Source organism: Rhinolophus sinicus, linkage group LG07 (genome assembly GCF_036562045.2).
Source record: "Rhinolophus sinicus isolate RSC01 linkage group LG07, ASM3656204v1, whole genome shotgun sequence".
NCBI lineage: Eukaryota > Metazoa > Chordata > Mammalia > Chiroptera > Rhinolophidae > Rhinolophus > Rhinolophus sinicus.
The window spans coordinates 22,236,494-22,254,144 of record NC_133757.1 but is presented as its reverse complement, the minus strand read 5'-3'; the positions used below and the strand labels follow the sequence as shown (position 1 = coordinate 22,254,144).

Below are 17,651 nucleotides of genomic sequence, written 5' to 3'. Positions count from 1 at the left end.
CCAACACCCCAGCTCTGAGGCAGAAATGACCAGAATGCACTCATCTTCCTGGGGCCACCTTTACTGTGCAGCTCCAAGAGGAGGTTAACACTGTGGGGTAAGGAGGTAAGAGAAGGGGTCAGGAGTTAGGGTGGGCCCTGTGTGGGGGGTGTAGGGCTCCTGCATCCCTCTGGGATCTGAGCCTAGAAGGCTAGAGCAGAGTCCCGCGAACACCTCAGTGGAAGCGGTATTTTCTGGCTGGCTTGAGGTTGATGTATGTGGCCTTCATCTCCTCGGCCTCAGGGTTCCGCACATCTTTGAATCGCTCCCCCTTGGTGCTCACTACCTGGTTGTCAATGTATCGGATTAGCTTCTTGGGGGCCTGTTGGGGAATCAGGCAGTGAGTAGCAGAAACCAGGAGATACTTGTACCCATTCAACACCCCTAGCAAACCCAACTCTCACCTCCTTGGGAGCCATGGGCCGGTGAATCTTCTGATCTTCTGCGCTATCCACCATCATGTACCTGCCAAAAACTGGCTGCGTGAAGCTCCTGCTACCCTGGGAAGACCCTTTAAGTGCCCAGCCCAGCCCAGACTCACTTCTGCAGAATGAAGGACTTCAGCTCATCCTTTTGGGGGCCTCTGAGGCGCTTGGGCGGGTCCTGCAGAGAGGGGAAACCCTAGAGCACCAGCCTGAGAAGCATTTGGCAACAGGCCAGGGGCAGGGGCTTAACACTAAGGTGGAATGTAGCTGGGGCTACAGGGCTTGCAGGGGAGCGGGGCTCTAGCAAAGGATACCTGGTTGGAGCCGTCCCAGGCTGCAGGCCCCTCCTCCTTCCCCTCTACCAGCATGTGCACAGCTTCTTCCAAGTCCCCCCGAGCTTTGGCCAGCACCCACTGGGCCTGCTCCACCGAACAGGTAGGGAACACTTCCAGGAGTACATCCACCCCTGGCAGCAGCTCTTCCTCAGCACCAGCTGCCTGTGGGCATAAATGTAGACAAAAGGCAGTACTTCCTCCTTTCCTGCCCCCTAGCTCCCTCATTGGTCCCCTCCTGTCTCAGTACCTCATCTTGGGTGTCCCCAGCAGCAGGAGAAGCCCTGGTCTCTTCTTTGAGCTTTTCAGGCCGCTGCAGACGCTCTGAGGAGATGAGCACCTGACCTTGGACCTCAGAGCTCTGTGGTTGCAGGTTCTCTTAAAGAGGCAGAAGGAACACCAGGTTTGCTAGGGCTTTGGGGAGGGGGTTAATGAGTCACCCAGTACCCAATCCCCAGACTCACCTTTGTTCCTGGCACCACTCAACTGCCCTGAGAGCTTCTGCATCATGTCCCCTATCATATTCCTGAAAAGACAAGGAGGGTGGTAAGAGGACAACTTTGCTCACCCTCCACAGTCAGCCGGCTCCCCCACCCGCCTGGGCCCAAGCCAGGCCTCACTTTGGGATGTGGGCAAAGCCAGGCACATAGGCCTCCATCATCTCCGTGAAGGCCTCCATGTCGAAGTTCTCCTCTGACGGGCCTGAGGGGCCCAGGTCCTCCAGGACCCCGAGCACATAGGAGAAGATGACCTCATCCAAGCCACTGCAGGAAAGGGACAGGACAAGCTGTGGGTAGGACTTAGGCTACCTCCAGCACCCCCATCTAGCCTGAGGCTCTAGCCCTAGGCTTCATGGGGTCCATGAGCCAGACCTCAAGCCTTAAAGCCAGAGTATATCCCACCCTCCCTCAGAGCTTTGGTTTCCCATATGTCCAAAAAGGGTGACAGGGATAGGATATGAAGTAAAGCCATACCAATAAATCATATTCCCCCGCTCAGGAAAAGGGCCGAGTGTTCCCACCCCAGCCTCCATTGGCCAGGCCCAGAGTACTGCCCAGCAGCTCCAACCCTGGCCCCAGCATGACCCTTCTAAGGAGAGCTGCTGCTACCTGAGGTCAGCCTCTGGGAGGTGTGTCCGGACAAAGGCAAGGAGGGCTGTGCTGACAATCCTCTCCAGCTCCATGCTCTCTCCTCTTCTGAAGGGACACAAGATGGAGGTTTATCAGGCCCTGTCCTGCCTGCTCCTACTCACTAACTCCTCCCTCCTGCCCTGTTGTGGAAACCATTTGTTGATGTTGTCCACAGCTTCCAGTTCTCCAGCCTTTCCCTGCTGCCTCAAGCAGAGCCACAGCCCCCTCCCTGCCCACCTCTCCACCTCCTCCAGCCCAAGACAGGGCAGGGCACTGTCTCAGGAGAAGAACTCCCGAATGGCAGTTCCCCTCGCCCCTCCCCCTGACCTCACTCCATCTCTCCACCTCATTCGCCAGCAGCAGGCCCCAGACCTTGTGGCAAGAAGCCAGGGTCTTGGGGTCACATGCCTCCTGGCTGAGGAATCCCATCATTGAGAGGGCCATTGGCCCCCAAGTCCAACCACAAGGGGCCCATTGTCCAGACCCCCAAGGAGCAGTCGTCAGGACTGAGCACAGCCCTTCCCCCACCCTGAATGGGCCACCCACCTCTGGCACAAAGGGGCTTTTCTGGCTCCGGGGCCCAGATAGGAGGGTAAGTCTTTCATAAATTCTCTCTTCCTGCCCACTTCTTGCTCTTCCAGCAGCTCAGGACTATCTCCCAAGGACCTTCCAACCTCCTTCCCTAGGCCTGTAGCGCCCTACAAGGTCTGGCTTTTGCCCACCTCTCCAAACTCCCTCCTCCCTCCTCACTCCACTCCCGCCCCACGAGGCTCATTTTCCTCAAACTTGTCCTGTTTCTTCCTACCTATCTTCTCCAGCTATCCACATGGCTCATTCCCTCACCTCCTCCAGGGCTCTGCTCAAATGTTGCCTCCTTAGAGGGACCTTCCCTGACCAACCTACCAAAATAAGTATTCCCCATACTCCCTAATCTGTTATCCTGTTTTATTTTCTATATAGCATTTACTACAGCTTAATGTTATTTTAGGTTTGTTTGCCTATTGTCTGTCCTCCCCCATAGAATGCAAGCTTCAAGAAAAAGGAGGTACAGGACTGGGGGAGGGGGGACTTTGTCTTACTCATTGATGTAACCCTAGCACTTAGAAAAGTACCTGCACTAGTAGGTGCTCAATAAATCCTTATTGACTTATTCCATTCCCACCTCATGTGCTTGACTCCCAAGTCTGTACTGAGCAGTCAGGAACATAGAGGTGGTAATGAAAGGCTCCAGACCCTAGGTCCAAATGTCAGCTCTCCATTCCACTCAGAAGATTCAGAGGCACCTCAGATTCCATCTACTCCAAATTCACTGTATCCTTCCAATCTGTGTACATTCCCTCTCCAAATGTGCACCTCCTCCTGTTTCACTGGCTCACACAACCACTCACTCACTCAGTTGCCAACCCTGAAACCTGGGGATTACCGTTGATTTCACCTTCTTTCAATCTCACCTGCTGCACTCAATCAGTCACCAAGTCCTGTTGCCTCTATCCCCTCATTCATCTCCACTCTATCTGCTTTTCCCCAACGCTAGTCTGGTTTCTGTTCCAACATCTCTACCAACATTTATCAGGCTAAGGTCACAAGTTACTTTTTCAGTTTTTGCTCTAATTAGGTTGAACCCTTTGAGCTTGCCAATATTGCCTGTTTTTTGATCTACAAAATAAAAAAGAAAGAAAAAGGCAATTTCTTATGGTTTCCCCTAATATTTCCCCTTTCAAGCAGCACCAATATTGATTTCTGAGGCATCACACTTTGTTTCTCTTCTATCTCTTTGGCCATTTCTTCCCAGGCTCCTCTCTCTGTCCCCCTCTCCTCTGCTACCTTCCAAGTGTGGCAGCAAAGCCAGGCGCAAAGCTGCTTCTCCTTTGTCCACACTCTGCACCCTCTCTCTGGAAGATCGCATCTGGGCCCACATCTTTACGTGCCAACTCCATGTCACCAAATTCCCAAATGTGCAATCCTCTGGTCCAGTCTCCTGTTCTGAGGTACACACCTGTACATCTACCACTCTGACACCTCCACGTGGATGTCTCAAACTGACATTCTCCCAAGTCTTTACTCCTCCAAGGCTATCCTGAGGAAATGCATGTCCCATGCACCCAGCTGTTCCTGCCACAAGTCTGGGAATTAATCCTTACCACCATCCTACTTCCTGCCCTCCCACATCCAATCAGTCACTAAGCCCTGACCGTTCTCTCTGAACACCTCTACTTTTCTCCATCTCTACTCCCACCCTGCTTCATCTCTTCTTAACTGCAAGAGCTTCCTAATCCGTCTACCCACTACCATCTTTCTCCCAACAACCTATTCTCTACAAAGATCACAGTTGTGTGATCTTTACCAAAAATCATGTTTTTCCTGCTTAAAATGTATCTGTGACTTCCCACTTTCCTTCAGATAAGCCCAGATTCTTTTTGTGGCCTTTTGATTCAGGGCCTTATACTTGCCTACATCTCTCTACCTTACCATGTACCCTCCCTGGTCACTCCCCTGCACTCTGGCTTTCTTTCAATTTGCCAACATTCAAGCTCTTTCATGGCAAGGCCGTCTGCACAAACTGTTTCCTCTGCCTGGCCCACCTTCCACCTCCACTCCTTCACTTACCTAATTCCATCAGGTCTCAGTTTATAATTTCCTTCCTCAAGGGATGCTATCCCAGACCCTTTAGAACTGGTTTGGTCCCCTCCATATTACACCCTCGTTGCAGACTACCCTTTTCCTTACTTAGCAGCACTTTTTTTTTTTTCCTCCAGCTTTTAAAAATAACTATTTGGGCAATGTTTAATATTTCTTCCAGTTGTTTCATGAGGGCAGGATCACACACCTGGCTTATTCATCGATGTATTCATACACTCGGTATCTCCCATGAAGACAGCTGCTCATCAAATAGTTACTCCCCACTTTACAGATGAAAAAACTGAAGCTCAGTGGGTTTAATGACTTGCCCGAAGTCAGCTAGTTTGACTCTGGTAGTAAAGATTTAAATCCAGGTTGCCTAGTTGAGTGTATATTTTAGGGCCTGCTCTGCGGATAGATGGGGGATATCAAGACTTCTAAGTAGGTTGGAACAGCCCTACCATCTGTGATCAGTTTCCTGATCCCAAGTGTAACAGAGGTGCTGTGACAGCACAGGGGTTACTTTGGACAGCAGGACTAAGAAGCCCCAGCCTACCAGGGGGATGCCTGCCTCTTGCTCCAGACCCTAATATGGGCCCTCAGGAGAAGAACTGCTCAGACCAGGCATACCAGATCCCATCATGCAGTTCCCCCAAGAGGCCAGCCCCCTATGGAGACTGACATCTACCCTGGGTTACATTAAATCCTGGCTGCTCTCAGTTGCCTGGCAACCTCTGTTGGGACAAAGACCCATGGATGCTGCACGAAAGCCCAGTTTCTAGGCAAGAAGCTCTCATGGATATGTCTGATACCTCTAGGTTTCTAACCAAGGTCTGAGGGCCAGGGAGTTGTTATTGGGAAACGCTTCACTTTGCCTGAATAAAATGTCTTGCTCCCCCAAGCTTTCGCTCTAGCATGTCTCCCAAGGGAACACCCTCCCTTCTCCTGTTCTTGGGCTGCCCAAATTCTACCCATTCAAAGCTCGCCACTTCTTTCTTTCACCCTTCTCCATCCCGCTAACCTCCCTGGCATTTCTTTCCTGCCTAGAGGCTTCTCCTCTAACATTTCTCCCTGAGTTGGGGAAGCTGCCGCCTCAGCAGCCAGCCTTCTCCAGGTTAAGAACATGATTTCCACGAGACTTTTCAAATTCTGGATGTAGCTCACAGAGCCCCATTACTTCCTGGGGCCTGTGAATCAGGAATCACTGGTTAGTGGAGCCAGGAAATGTGATTGTCATCCTGTCATGAGTCCTGTTTAAACACCTCTGATAACAGCATTTGCTGACTGCTTACAATGCACCAGGGATTGTCCTATGTACTTTACATGTATTAACTTACCAAATCCTCACAATCACCTTATAATTTAGATTATCCCATTTTACCCAAAAGGAAATGGAGGCACTGATAGGTTAAGTAACTTGCCCCAGGTCACACTAACTTAATGGCAGATTTACACCCAGGCGCACTGGCTCCAGAACCTTCAGTTAACCACTACACTACATCACCTCTCACGATATAAATCCTCCTCTCCTGCTTGGCTAGCTCTCTTGCCACCGTCAGAATGTCTGCTCACACCATTCTCCCCACTCAGAACATCTTTCCCTTTGCCTCATTCTGCAGGACTCCTTTCCCTCCTGCAGCCAACTCTGGCTGCCCCATCCTCACTGTCCCCAGCTGGCCTGAGGGCATCCCCAGGACCAGGCCTGAACTCTCTAGAAGCTCCATACAGACCCTCTGGACAAATTTAAATGACCCTAAGAGAAAAAGTACCATGCTGTCCTCTTAGGGTGAGGAGGTGCTAAAGGTGGAGGGAGAGCAGAAGGCCATGTGGGAGGAGTCGTCCTGGGAACCAGTGTGGAAGAAGTCCTGGGGGCACTCATAAGGTCTACCCCCTATGAAGCCCGGCTCCTGAGGCCCTAGTTCCATAACGCGAATTCCAGAGGACATCATTGTCCCCCGACCCCCAAGTCAGGTCTTAGAGGCGCCAAGGACACTGGGATTCCGGCATCGAAAGTCAGGCGGGAGAACAAACGGGTGGAGCGGGGAGCACAGGAAGTGGGACCATAATTATGGCTGACTCCTGAAGCAGGAGCTCCCTAAACAAGCTAGCGGGGTACCCGCAAGGGTCCACAATAGTGGGACCGAGGGCATAAGGATGCGGTTGCGGCCCTGGGGGACACAGGACGAGGGAGGCCTGAGCAAGCTGGGGTGTGCCTTAATACAGGCCACGGCGAGAATCAGAGATGGGGGTCCGGCGGTCCCCGGGGAGTACCGTGGAGGAACGCTCTCCGCGACTCTCCTAGCCCTGGGCCGGGGGCTGGAGGGGAAATCACCTGTTCGGTCAGGCGCCGCCGGCGACTTGTCCCGCGCGGTGCAGCTCTCATCCCCCAGCCCCACCAACGAGATCAAAGGAGGGGCCCAGAGCGGTTCCCTTCCAGAAGCACCGAAGTAGCCATTTTTGAGAAGGGCAAGTGCCCATAACTGGGCGGGGCTTCTGCTTTCACTCTTATTTGTCTCCGGGTTTTGGACGGGCTTCCGCCGTGGCCATTTTTGTTGCAGGTAGGGAGGAGTTGTACGTGGAGGTCCCGCCAGTGGGTGCAGTCGCAGTGGCTGACTGTATCCCCGCCTAGTTCTTTGTCAACTGTCAGAAACCTAGAACCTTTCGACCCCACCCAGTGTCTTTCCATCCGCCTTATTTCCTTGCCCCTAAGTCTTTGTCCTCTAATCTCATAGCTTTTCCCCACTCTCCTTGTCCCCCCCATACTTCTACAGACGCGGCTCCCTGGTTGGATCAGGTGGCTTCTCCCAAATCTGGTGTTCCTTCATGAATCCACGTGTCTCTCCCCTTTTTGTCCAGTCCAGGTTCAAGCCCTGTAGTCACCCAATCAACTCCTAGGTGCCGACTTCCCCACCATATGTGTTTCCTTTGGATTCCCTTAACAGAGGTATCTCCCCAAGATTAGGGTGGGTTACAAGGTCTGGGGCTTGGGACCATGGAGCCTGGTTTGGATTGGGGAGAAAGAAGCAGATGCTCTGGGTGAGGATCATCATGAGCCCAGATTTAGGATGGCCTGAGGCCGTGCTTGTGGCCAATGCCTTCAAGTCCACGTTGGCAGAGTTTCTAATTTAAGACAGGAGAGCTGAACTCCAGGACCCAGCAAGCCCTCAGCTTCCTCTTTCTGCTCCTGCTGCCGAAAGGATGGGGAAGTCCACAGCCATCTCTTCCCAGGAACCCCGCAATGGGTCATGAAGGAAAGAGTTCCCTTCAAGGATGGAACTCACCAATCAGCAGGATGAGCCACTTTTCAGGGCTCGTCTCCTTGTAGAGTGCTGGGAACTCTCCTTGTAGAGTGCTGGGAACGAGAGACTGTCCATGCCCTCAGTAGCTCACAGTCCAAAGTAGAAAGTCCCATCCTTTCATTTCCTCTAAGGACTTGAGGCAGTGCCAAAATATGGAGAAAACAGGGATCACTGCTTCCTGTTCCAACCTTGTCCCTCACTGCAGGTTCCCACCATCCCACCAGCGTCCCTGGCCTCAAAGAGAGCACCATTGGCTGCTGGGGAAAGGGGACAGAACGGGGAGGGAGGAAGGAGGGAGCACATTTGGCATTGTGTCTCCTGTAAACAAACTGCTGCTGCTGAGGTTATGAGGGGTGGGGTGACAGCCACTTTGAACTCTGGCCAGACAGGCCCCTGGGAAGGGGATGATGGATAGCTCCATCAGGCCTCTGCCAGCCCTCTAAAGACAGACCATCCCATCTCCTTCCCCATCCCATCCCCCCCATCCCCCCCCCCCCCCCCGCCTGCCATTGCACAATACCCCAGTGATGACTCTTCTCTCCCTACCACCCCCATTACGAGAACTCTTAGGTTTCCTCAGTAGAGCTGTCCCTAGTTCTGGCCCCAAACCCTTACCGCCATCCCTGACACTGTGCAATCCCCTCCCCCACTGCCTGTTTCTTGGATGGCAGTTGGATATAGTTAGATATTATCATCAGAAAGAACTTCCTGAGCTTTTGAGGACGGATGATGGGAAAGACCTCTTAGGGGGAGCCTCTCAATTCCTAGCTCAAACTCTGGAGGGTGACAACTCTGTGCAGCAGGGTTCAGGTTCTGGGGTCAGAGGACACAGGGTAGGCTAAGGAGAAGGCCCACCACAGACACTAAGACACATACAAACTGTAAGGTAAGGGCTCCAGGGAACATTTGTCCTGCTGGGCGTTCCATAGCTGGCTGGACCTTAAGCCCCTTATATTCCATCCCCTCAGCTCTCAGTGTCTCCCTCCCCAAGATGGGAACAGACTCTTCCTGCCCTTTGGGTGCTGCTTGAAGCCACACGGAGTGAAAGGGGGTAAAGTGATGCCTCCTTTCTCCCCATTTCCTCAAATGAATTTTGCAGCTGGTGTTTGGGTGTCTGAGTCTCCTTAGTTGAGTGGAAAAGCTAGAAGCCTGTGCTTGAGGAATTGGGCTTGAATTAGGCATAAAGGGAAGATTTCCCAGACATTAAAAGCAAAGAAAGAACACAGCTGGCTGGTCTCAAGGGGTGAGAAGGACTCAGAGACTGAGGTGAGGAAGGAGACATTGGAAGGATGGGGGGAAGGTCCCACTCTTGCTTGAGGTCAGAAAGGGCTCTCTGGGCAGTGTGCCCAGCCCTCCCACACCTTCCTCCTTTCTCAGAAGAGCCAGGATGGGGCGGGGGCGGGAGTTGGCTGGGCGGACTGAGGGCCCTATTTAAGGAGCGCTCTTGGAGAACATCACTGCAGATCCAGTCCCAGCAGCCAGCAAGGAGGCCTCTTGGGTAAGTGTGGGTCCCTTTCTCTCAACTCAAGCAGGGTGAGGGTAGGATGGCTCCTGAGCCTGCTGGCTTGCCTTTCCCTTTCCAGGGATAGGCTGCAGCTCTGCCTTGTGAATGGGAATAGCACCCAGCCCTCAGTATAACTCTCTGGAAAATGTAAGTGTGTTTCAGGGAAATCTTTCTCCTCTACTCTTCTAACTTTTGGGTACTTCAGATCTTTACTTCAGGTGGGGAGATTTTCAGGGAGCTGGGACTCCTGGGTCTCTATGTTGGGGATTCACATTTTAGAGGTCCCCTTTGGCGCAGGAAGCCCTGCAGTCTCTAGAGATACACCCTTCTCAGTGTACATGTTCTGGCTCTTCTCCCAGCTCCTGACCCCTCCAGCTTCACAGCTGGTTTCACCAGGAGCACATCTGGGCAGGAGGCACTGGGACTGACTTGGCAGTACCCCCAGAATCCCTGCCATCATCCTGAGCCCCTTCCCCTCATATCCGACATCAGTTTGTTTTGGAATTTAAAGAACCTTTGCCCCTTTTCCTAGCAATGGGCCCCTATTTTGACCTTTAAACTCAAATCCTCCCTGGAATAAAAGGAATCTTGAGATCCCAGTTTCCTTATCTGATCAATCCTGGGAATGGGGGCACATTCACAGAAGACAGCATGGGAGGGCAGCATCAAGGCTGAGAGACCTTTGCCTACCTGGCTCTGAGAACTGAATTCCATAGGCTGTGAGCTCTAGCACATGCCCTAGGGACTCAGTTCTGGTGCCCGGCTGTGCTATGCCATCAACGCTGAGGCCGTGGGGAAGCTGCTGCTCAGGCTCACAGCATCCCAGCCAGGTGCTCCTCCAGGCACCCATCTGCCCACGGGCCAGATATTTTAATAACTGCAACTTGTGCTACTCTTCTGCTCGAAGATTTCAGCAGCTCCCCAAAACTCCTGAACTTGCCATTAAAGTCTTCCATAGTATGGCTGCCGGTTAGCTTTCAAGCCCGATCTTCCAATGAAACCCTGCTGCTTCCTGCTTCTGCTGCCATGCTTTTTTCACTCATGCTGATACCTCCTCTGTCCTTCCTGGACACCTTCCCATCACTCTCTGTTGGAATCCTATACATCCTTCAAAGCCTCTTTCAGATGCCTCTTCCAAGAAGCCTCTCTCAACTCCCCAATAGTGCACATGAGCTCTGCAAATCCTCCACTCTCCCCTCCATCAGGCTTGCGTCGTGATCCCCATAGTGTCTAGTCGAGTGTTTTGCACATAGTAGCCTTTCAATAAATGTTCCTTGAATTTTGCTGAGTATGTCTCATGTGTGAAGAGGCAGTTTGGCCTAGAGGTTAAGGCTGCAGTCAGATTTCCCAGGTGCCTCCTCCATGTATGACCTTGGGTTAGTTGTTAAACTTCTGTAGGCCTCGGTTTCCTCCTCTGGAAATGGGAATAATTATATTTACATCAAGGTTTTGTGACAATTAAACTGAGTTGATAGTTTCTCTTCAGAGCGTCAGCACAGTGCTTGCACATAGTAAATGTTGTTATGTGAGGTTATGTGAGGTTATGATTCTTACTGTGCTCCTTTGAGTAGAATATGAGCCACCCAGTTGAGAGGTAGGATATGGCTTAAAATTGGTCAGTCAGGGTTCATTTAACGAAGGGCTCCAGACCACATATCAGGGTTGGGTAAGGCGGGGGCAGGGCCAGGAGGGGGAGGCCATCAGGATCAGGGTTTGGTGGCCCAAGACCTGCTGAGATCTAGGAAAGGACCTCTGGATTCCCACCTACTGTTTGACCTGGGATGAGTCACTTCCTCTCTCTGGCCTCGGTTTCCCAGCATAATGTACATTGAGAGGGTTGGACCAGGTGACCAGCAAGGTCCGTGGCAGTCCAGATGTTTTATGAATTCTAAGCTTCTAATGTTAAGTTGAAAGAGAAGATCAAAGAAAGAAGCATCTAGGCTCTCTGCGGGGCTCCCTACATCCACAGGGCCTGGAGCAGCCCTGGGGTTTGGAAGTACAGGGCATGCTGGACTGAGCTGAGTGGCAGCACCCCCTTCAAAAGCCTGTAATCAGAGGATAGGAGTAAACTTGTGTGCAGCCTATGGGCATTTCCAGGGCATAAGTGGAAGCCTTGGGAGGAATGTCTGTGAGCAGTGTGAATCCTCAGGGATGGGAGAAGTTGAGAGACTTCAAGGGTCTGGATCCGAGAGGCTAGAGAAGGGGAGGCAGAGCACACCTTATTTGGTGTGAGATGCACAAACCTGCTTTGTTTCAAAAAAGATCTGAGGAGGCTTATAAGCATGAAGACAATTCTTAAAGATTAAAACATAAAATCTGTGCCATAGATACGTAGTACATTTTAAATGTGTATCCTTTTTGACCCAGAGATTCAATTTACTTAATTGCTTTTTTATTTTTAGTTAGAAATTATTTCAAACTTATAGACAAGTTGCCAGAATAGTGTAAAGAACTCTTGCTTACCCTTGTACGAGATTTACCAACTGTTAAACTTTTGCCATGTTGCTTTCTCTAACCTGTAGTCCTTATTCAAATCTTGGCTATTGTCCCAATAATGTCCTTTACAACACTTTTCATTCTGGTCTGTGATCCAGGATCATGCATTTTATTGTTTTCATGTCTCTTTAGTCTCCTTTGACCCAAAACAGTTTCTCAGCCTTCCTTTGTCTCAAATGTTCCATTGACCCTTTTTAACAATAAAGACCAGTGGGGTTGTATCTCAGTTTAGGTTTATCTGATGTTTCCTCATGATTATACATTACTGCTGAATAGATGTGTTTTCTCAGTTTAACTCAGAAAGCTCATGATGTCGATTTGTCTCTGGTAAAGAATAAAAATTCAAGACCCTCATTCAAGACGGTTAAGAAAGACTTCATTCAAGAAGGAGTTGCTGCAATGGGGTTAAAGTGTTATACACCAGTTTTCCCTACTATACTAGGTTACTATTTTTTACTTTGTAATTCATAAATACCTTGTTGGAACTTACTTTAACCTATATTATATTGTGTTTCTCATCAAGCTTTCATCCATTAATTTTAGTATCCATGAATGATTCTCATCTGAAGCAATTACTGTGATGGTGGGGAATGGTGACTTTCTAATTTCATCGTTCCTTCTACTGTAAGGAAGAACTTTCATATTTATTTATTTAGATAATATTAGTATGGACTTACGGATCCCGATTTTATTCAGTAGGTTATAATCTGTTACTGTGATTATTTGTTTTGATGCTTAAATTGTCTCTGATTTGGCCAGTGGAAGTCCCTTCAAACTGGCTCCTTTCTCTTGTACCTTCCCTGTCACAGCCTTGGAATCAGACATTTTTCCAACGGGCCTGGTTCCTTTTAGTGGAGAATGGAATTTAGAACCAGAGATCTGGGCGCTGGCTGTGTTTGTTGCTTCTAGGTTGTCCTTGTTCAGTGATTCAATTTCTAATTTTAAGCCTTTAGATTCTACAATTTGACATTTGTATTTGTGGACAAAGCTACACATTCAAGGACATTTGTTTTCTCATCACCCTCACTACTTCCAAGGAAGACAAAGCCATCATCTTATTTTGCCTGTATTACTTCAAAAGCCTCCTAACTAATCTCCTTATTTCCACAATGGCCCCTCTACAGTCTCTTTTCCATACAACATCCAGAATATTTTTTTAAAAAGTCTGATCAATTTGCATTGATATGGATGGACCTAGAGAACTTTATGCTAAGTGAAATAAGTCAGATGGAGAAAGACAAATACCATATGATCTCACTTATATGTGGAATCTAAAGAATAATGAGCAAACTAATTTGAAACAGCCTCAGAGGGCCGGCCCGGTGGCTCAGGCGGTTAGAGCTCCATGCTCCTAACTCCGAAGGCTGCTGGTTCGATTCCTACATGGGCCAGTGGGCTCTCAACCACAAGGTTGCCAGTTCACTTCCTCGACTCCCATGAGGGATGGTGGGCTGTGCCCCCTGCAACTAGAAAACGGCAACTGGACCTGGAGTTGAGCTGCGCCCTCCACAACTAAGATTGAAAGGACAACAACTTGACTTGGAAAAAAAGCCTGGAAGTACACACTGTTCCCCAATAAAGTCCTGTTCCCCTTCCCCAATAAAGTCTTAAAAAAAAAAAAGAAAAGAAAAGAAACAGTCTCAGAGATATAGAGAAAAAACTGAGGCTTGCTAGATGGGTGGGGGGGCGGGGATAAGGGAGAAGGTGAGGGGATTAGAAAACACAAACTGGTAACTACAAGATTGCTGTGGGGATACAAAAGTCAGTTTGGGGAATATAATCAATAATGCTGTAAATATTTTGTGGGTTGTCAGATGGACATTTGTCTTATTAGGGAGACCGCTTCATGGATGGTATAAATGCCTGACCACTGAAGTGTACACCTGAAGATGAAGCTGAATAATATTGAATGTCAACTATAATTTAATATATATATAGTCACAGGATGTGGAGTACAGCATAGGGAATAGAGTCAATGGAATTGTAATGCCATTTATGATGTCAGAGGGGTAGTAGATGGTGGAGGGGTTATCACTCTGTGAGGGGTGTAAATGTCTAACTAGTACATTGTTTTGTACACCTGAAACTAATTTAAAAAAAAAGTCTGATCACATTCTCCCCTGCTCATAATCCTCTACCCCTAAGGATAAAATCCAAAATTCTCAATATGGCTTTAAGGCACCTCAGGATCTGGTTTCATTTCCAACCTCATTAACTACTTTTTTGCTTGCTCACGGGACAACACTCCAGTCAGAGTTGTTGTACCTGTGTGGGGACGGAATCCCAGAGAACAGTTTCCAGGCTCTCGGCCTCACGTGCAAAGGTGCTAGCTCGGGTAGTAGATGGCCATCAGCTGTGACTGTTGGCCATCAGCTGTAACCGGTTAGCCATTGGCCACTGATATAAGTGCTGTGGCTGAACTAGCAAGGGCAGATTGCAGTTAGCAAGGGGGTTGGTTGGTTGGCGGAGAAGCGGGCGGTGAATTGCGGCTAGCAAGTGGGGTTAGCAAGCAAGGGTGACAAGTTGCAGATAGTGTGGATCCTACTTCCTGTGTCTCGCCCAGCCGCCGGTGAGACTGGAGTGCAGAAAGACCCCTTGTTGGAGTACTGGCGGATGTTTGCGTTTGTGTCTCAACCAGCTGCTATCGAGAATATAGTGGTATAAGCCCCCTATCTATGGCTCCATTGGTGTTTCTTTTTGGCCTCACCCATATCCTACATCCTTATGTGGGGAGTGGGAGCTGAGGCACTGCATGACACCCTGCATGACAAATGGCGCAGTGAGCAGGGTACGGTGCCGGCCAAAACTCTCCAAAGGGTGGTGGAGCAATTTGTGTGGATGAACACAGTCTCCGGAAGCCCATGAGGAGCAGCGCAAGGAGCAGAAAGTTCGATCTGCCAGGGAGAAACGTGACCCCTCCGTGAATTGGTGGTCCTCTCAAGCCTCCGGATGGCACGCCACCCTGTTGGTCAAAGCAAGTGTCATCTGCTTTTTGGTGGTCTGCTGCTGTGGGCTCCTAGAGTTGTGGACATTTTACACCGAGACCACCACCCCCTCGGACACCTGGCACGGTGAGCAGAATTCCAGTCAGGTAAGAATGATGTCTGACCCTGGGCAGGAGTACATGTGGCCCCCACACAGTGTGTGGTGCCTGGTGGCCACTGTTCTCAGGAGTTGGACCCTTGAGGAGGGGTGGGAAGATGTGGATAGTTCTCCAGTCACTGTAGGCCGGAGAAAGCGAAGGTCGCTGTGGCCGTGTGGGCTGGGCAGTGCTTGCTGAGGCAGCCTGGGTGCGAGACTTGTAGTCCCAGGAGGAAACGCTTGCTGAGTCCTCGGTAGAGGATGCGGGTGAGGTCAAGGTCGTCCCTCACCCCCAGGTTGGGGAGGACTTGGAGCCCTCGCCCTGCAGAGAGGGCACACATTGTGAGGCCAATGCACAGCCCTGGCAAATGACTGTGGACTCTGGGGAATTGAGCAAGGTGATGTCACCTGTGCATGCTGCGGTGCCTTCCATCCCTGATTTGATGGACCGCTTGACTGTTTGCTTGGGAACGTACCACTATGTAGTGGAACTGGTGGATGTTTGCTTCTGGCCGCCAGTGAGACTGGTGCAGGAAGACCCCTTGTTGGGGTACAGGCAGATGTTTACTTCCTGTGTCTTGACCCTCCGCTGTTGAGAATATGTGAGAACCCTGGCTGTGCCCAGGAAGTTTGGCTGTGCCCAGAAAGACTGGCAGTACCCTGAGAAATCCTGGTTGTGCCCAGAAAGGAGGTGGACATTGAGGGACACCCCCTGGGACATTACTTGAACTAGACTGAAACTTTTTCTCGTGAATTTGGTTCCTGACACAGGACCCCTTGTGGAAAATGCTTGTCGCATAGATTGTGAGGTGAGAACCTGTAGGGGTGGAGTGTGGAGACAAAGTCCAGAGAGCAGTTTCCAGGCTCTCGACCTCACATGGAAAGGTGCTGGCTCGGGTAGTAGATGGTCATCAGCTGTGACTAGTTGGCCATCAGCTGTAACCGGTTAGCCATTGGCCACTGATACAACTGCCGTGGCTGAGCTAGCAAGGGCAGATTGCAGATAGCAGGGGGGTTAGTTGGTTGGCGGAGAAGCGGACGGTGGATTGTAGCTAGCAAGTGGGGTTAGCAAGTGTGGATGGCAGATTGCAGATTGTGTGGATCCTACTTCCTGTGTCTCACCCGGCCGCCAGTGAGACTGGGGTTCAGGAAGACCCCTTGTTGGGGTACTGGCGGATGTTTGCTTTTGTGTCTCGACCAGCTGCCATTGAGAATATAGTGGTATGAGCCCGCTATCCATGGCTCCGTTGGCCGTTTGTGTTCCTTTTTGGCCTCACATGTCCTGCGTTCTGGTGCAGGGAGCGAGACCAGAGACCCTCCATGACAACCTGCTTTTCTCCCCTAGGTATTCAAATGACTTGTGAAGGTCTTTATTAGTCTCCACTCGAGTCACCTCTTCCCTAACTATTCTACTAAACAGCACCCCATCACTTATCGCTATCTGACATTATATCATATATTCACCCATTTGCTTGTTGTCTCTATGTCTCTACATTGCGCCGCTAAAGTAAGCTCCATGAGGGCAAGGACTTGTTTGGTTTTCTCCTGTAGCCCGTGTCTTGAATACTGCCTGGTATATTGTGGGTTCTCAAATGCCTGTTGAGTGAATGAAGATAACTTTCACTCCTTGGGACTTTGGCACCCACCATATCCTCTGCCTGGCCTCCCCCTCACCCATCTCTTTGCATGGCTAGCTTCTCCACATTCTGTAGCTCTTAGCTTCATGTCACCTCCTCAGAGCTTTCCCTGATTACCTTATTCTAAGTTCCACTACCCCACTCACATTTTCTATTTTACCCTCTTATCCCTGCTGTAGTACTTATAACAACGTCCCTTTAATCTATTTGCCTGTTGTCGCATTCCCACGTCTCCTTACCAAAATGCAAACTCTGTAAGGACAGAGACTGCCATCGCTGTCTCATTCACTACTGGATCCCCAGGGCCTAGAATAGTTGTGGCAATTAACAGGCACTCAAGAAATTTGTTGGACTTCTAATGGCTAAAAACTGGAAGCTCCATGTGTATAGGCTCGGAATGATGTCCAAGGTATACTTAATGTAAAATACAGCTGGCAAAACAGTGAGATTCTTTTCATGTAATTAATACCAAGTGCCCAGAAAAAATTAGGAAAAAAAAAAAAGTAGATTGGCCCCCAGTGATCATGTGGAGTTGAGGGATATTAGAAAATATTTTAACTTCCTCTTTCCTATATTGCTGTATTGCAAACTTTTTTTTTTTTTTTAAGATTTTATTGGGGAAGGGGAACAGGACTTTATTGGGGAACAGTATGTACTTCCAGGACTTTTTCCAAGTCAAGTTGTTGTCCTTTCAATCTTAGTTGTGGAGGGTGCCGTTCAGCTTCAAGTTGTTGTCCTTTCAGTCTTAGTTGTGAAGGGTGCAGCTCAATTCCAGGTCCAATTACTGTTGCTAGTTGCAGGGAGTGGAGCCCACCATCCCTCACTGGAGTCTAACTGGCAACCTGGTGGTTGAGACCACACGCTCCAACCAACTGAGCCATCCAGGAGCTCAGCGGCAGCTCAGCTCAAGGTGCGGTGTTCAATCTTAGTTGCAGGGGGCAGAGCCCACCATCCTTGCAGGACTCGAGGAATTGAACTGGGAACCTTGTGGTTGAGAGCCCACTGGCCCATGTGGGAATCGAACCAGCAGCCTTCGGAGTTAGGAGCACGGAGCTCCAACCGCCTGAGCCACCGGGCTGGCCCCAAACT

General features: G+C 50.0%; 1 protein-coding gene across 4 annotated transcripts; it reads right to left on the bottom strand.

The window, feature by feature from the left end:
* Positions 1-40: 40 nt before the first annotated feature.
* Positions 41-7,844, bottom strand: CUEDC2 (CUE domain containing 2). 4 transcript variants are annotated; one of them, XM_074339128.1, is made up of 9 exons: positions 7,827-7,844; positions 1,906-1,992; positions 1,417-1,560; positions 1,261-1,322; positions 1,047-1,174; positions 779-961; positions 581-642; positions 444-504; positions 41-361 (listed from the first exon to the last, which is right to left on the bottom strand). In XM_074339128.1, the coding sequence occupies exons 2-9, from the start codon at positions 1,977-1,979 to the stop codon at positions 215-217; spliced, it is 861 nt and encodes a 286-aa protein (XP_074195229.1). In that variant the 5' UTR covers positions 1,980-1,992; positions 7,827-7,844; the 3' UTR covers positions 41-214. The 4 variants fall into 4 exon arrangements, with proteins under 4 accessions (XP_074195229.1, XP_019580564.2, XP_019580565.2 ...); XM_019725005.2 differs by lacking the exon at positions 7,827-7,844 and adding an exon at positions 6,878-7,033; XM_019725006.2 differs by lacking the exon at positions 7,827-7,844 and adding an exon at positions 6,878-7,006 and having other exon boundaries at positions 1,906-1,989.
* Positions 7,845-17,651: the final 9,807 nt, after the last annotated feature.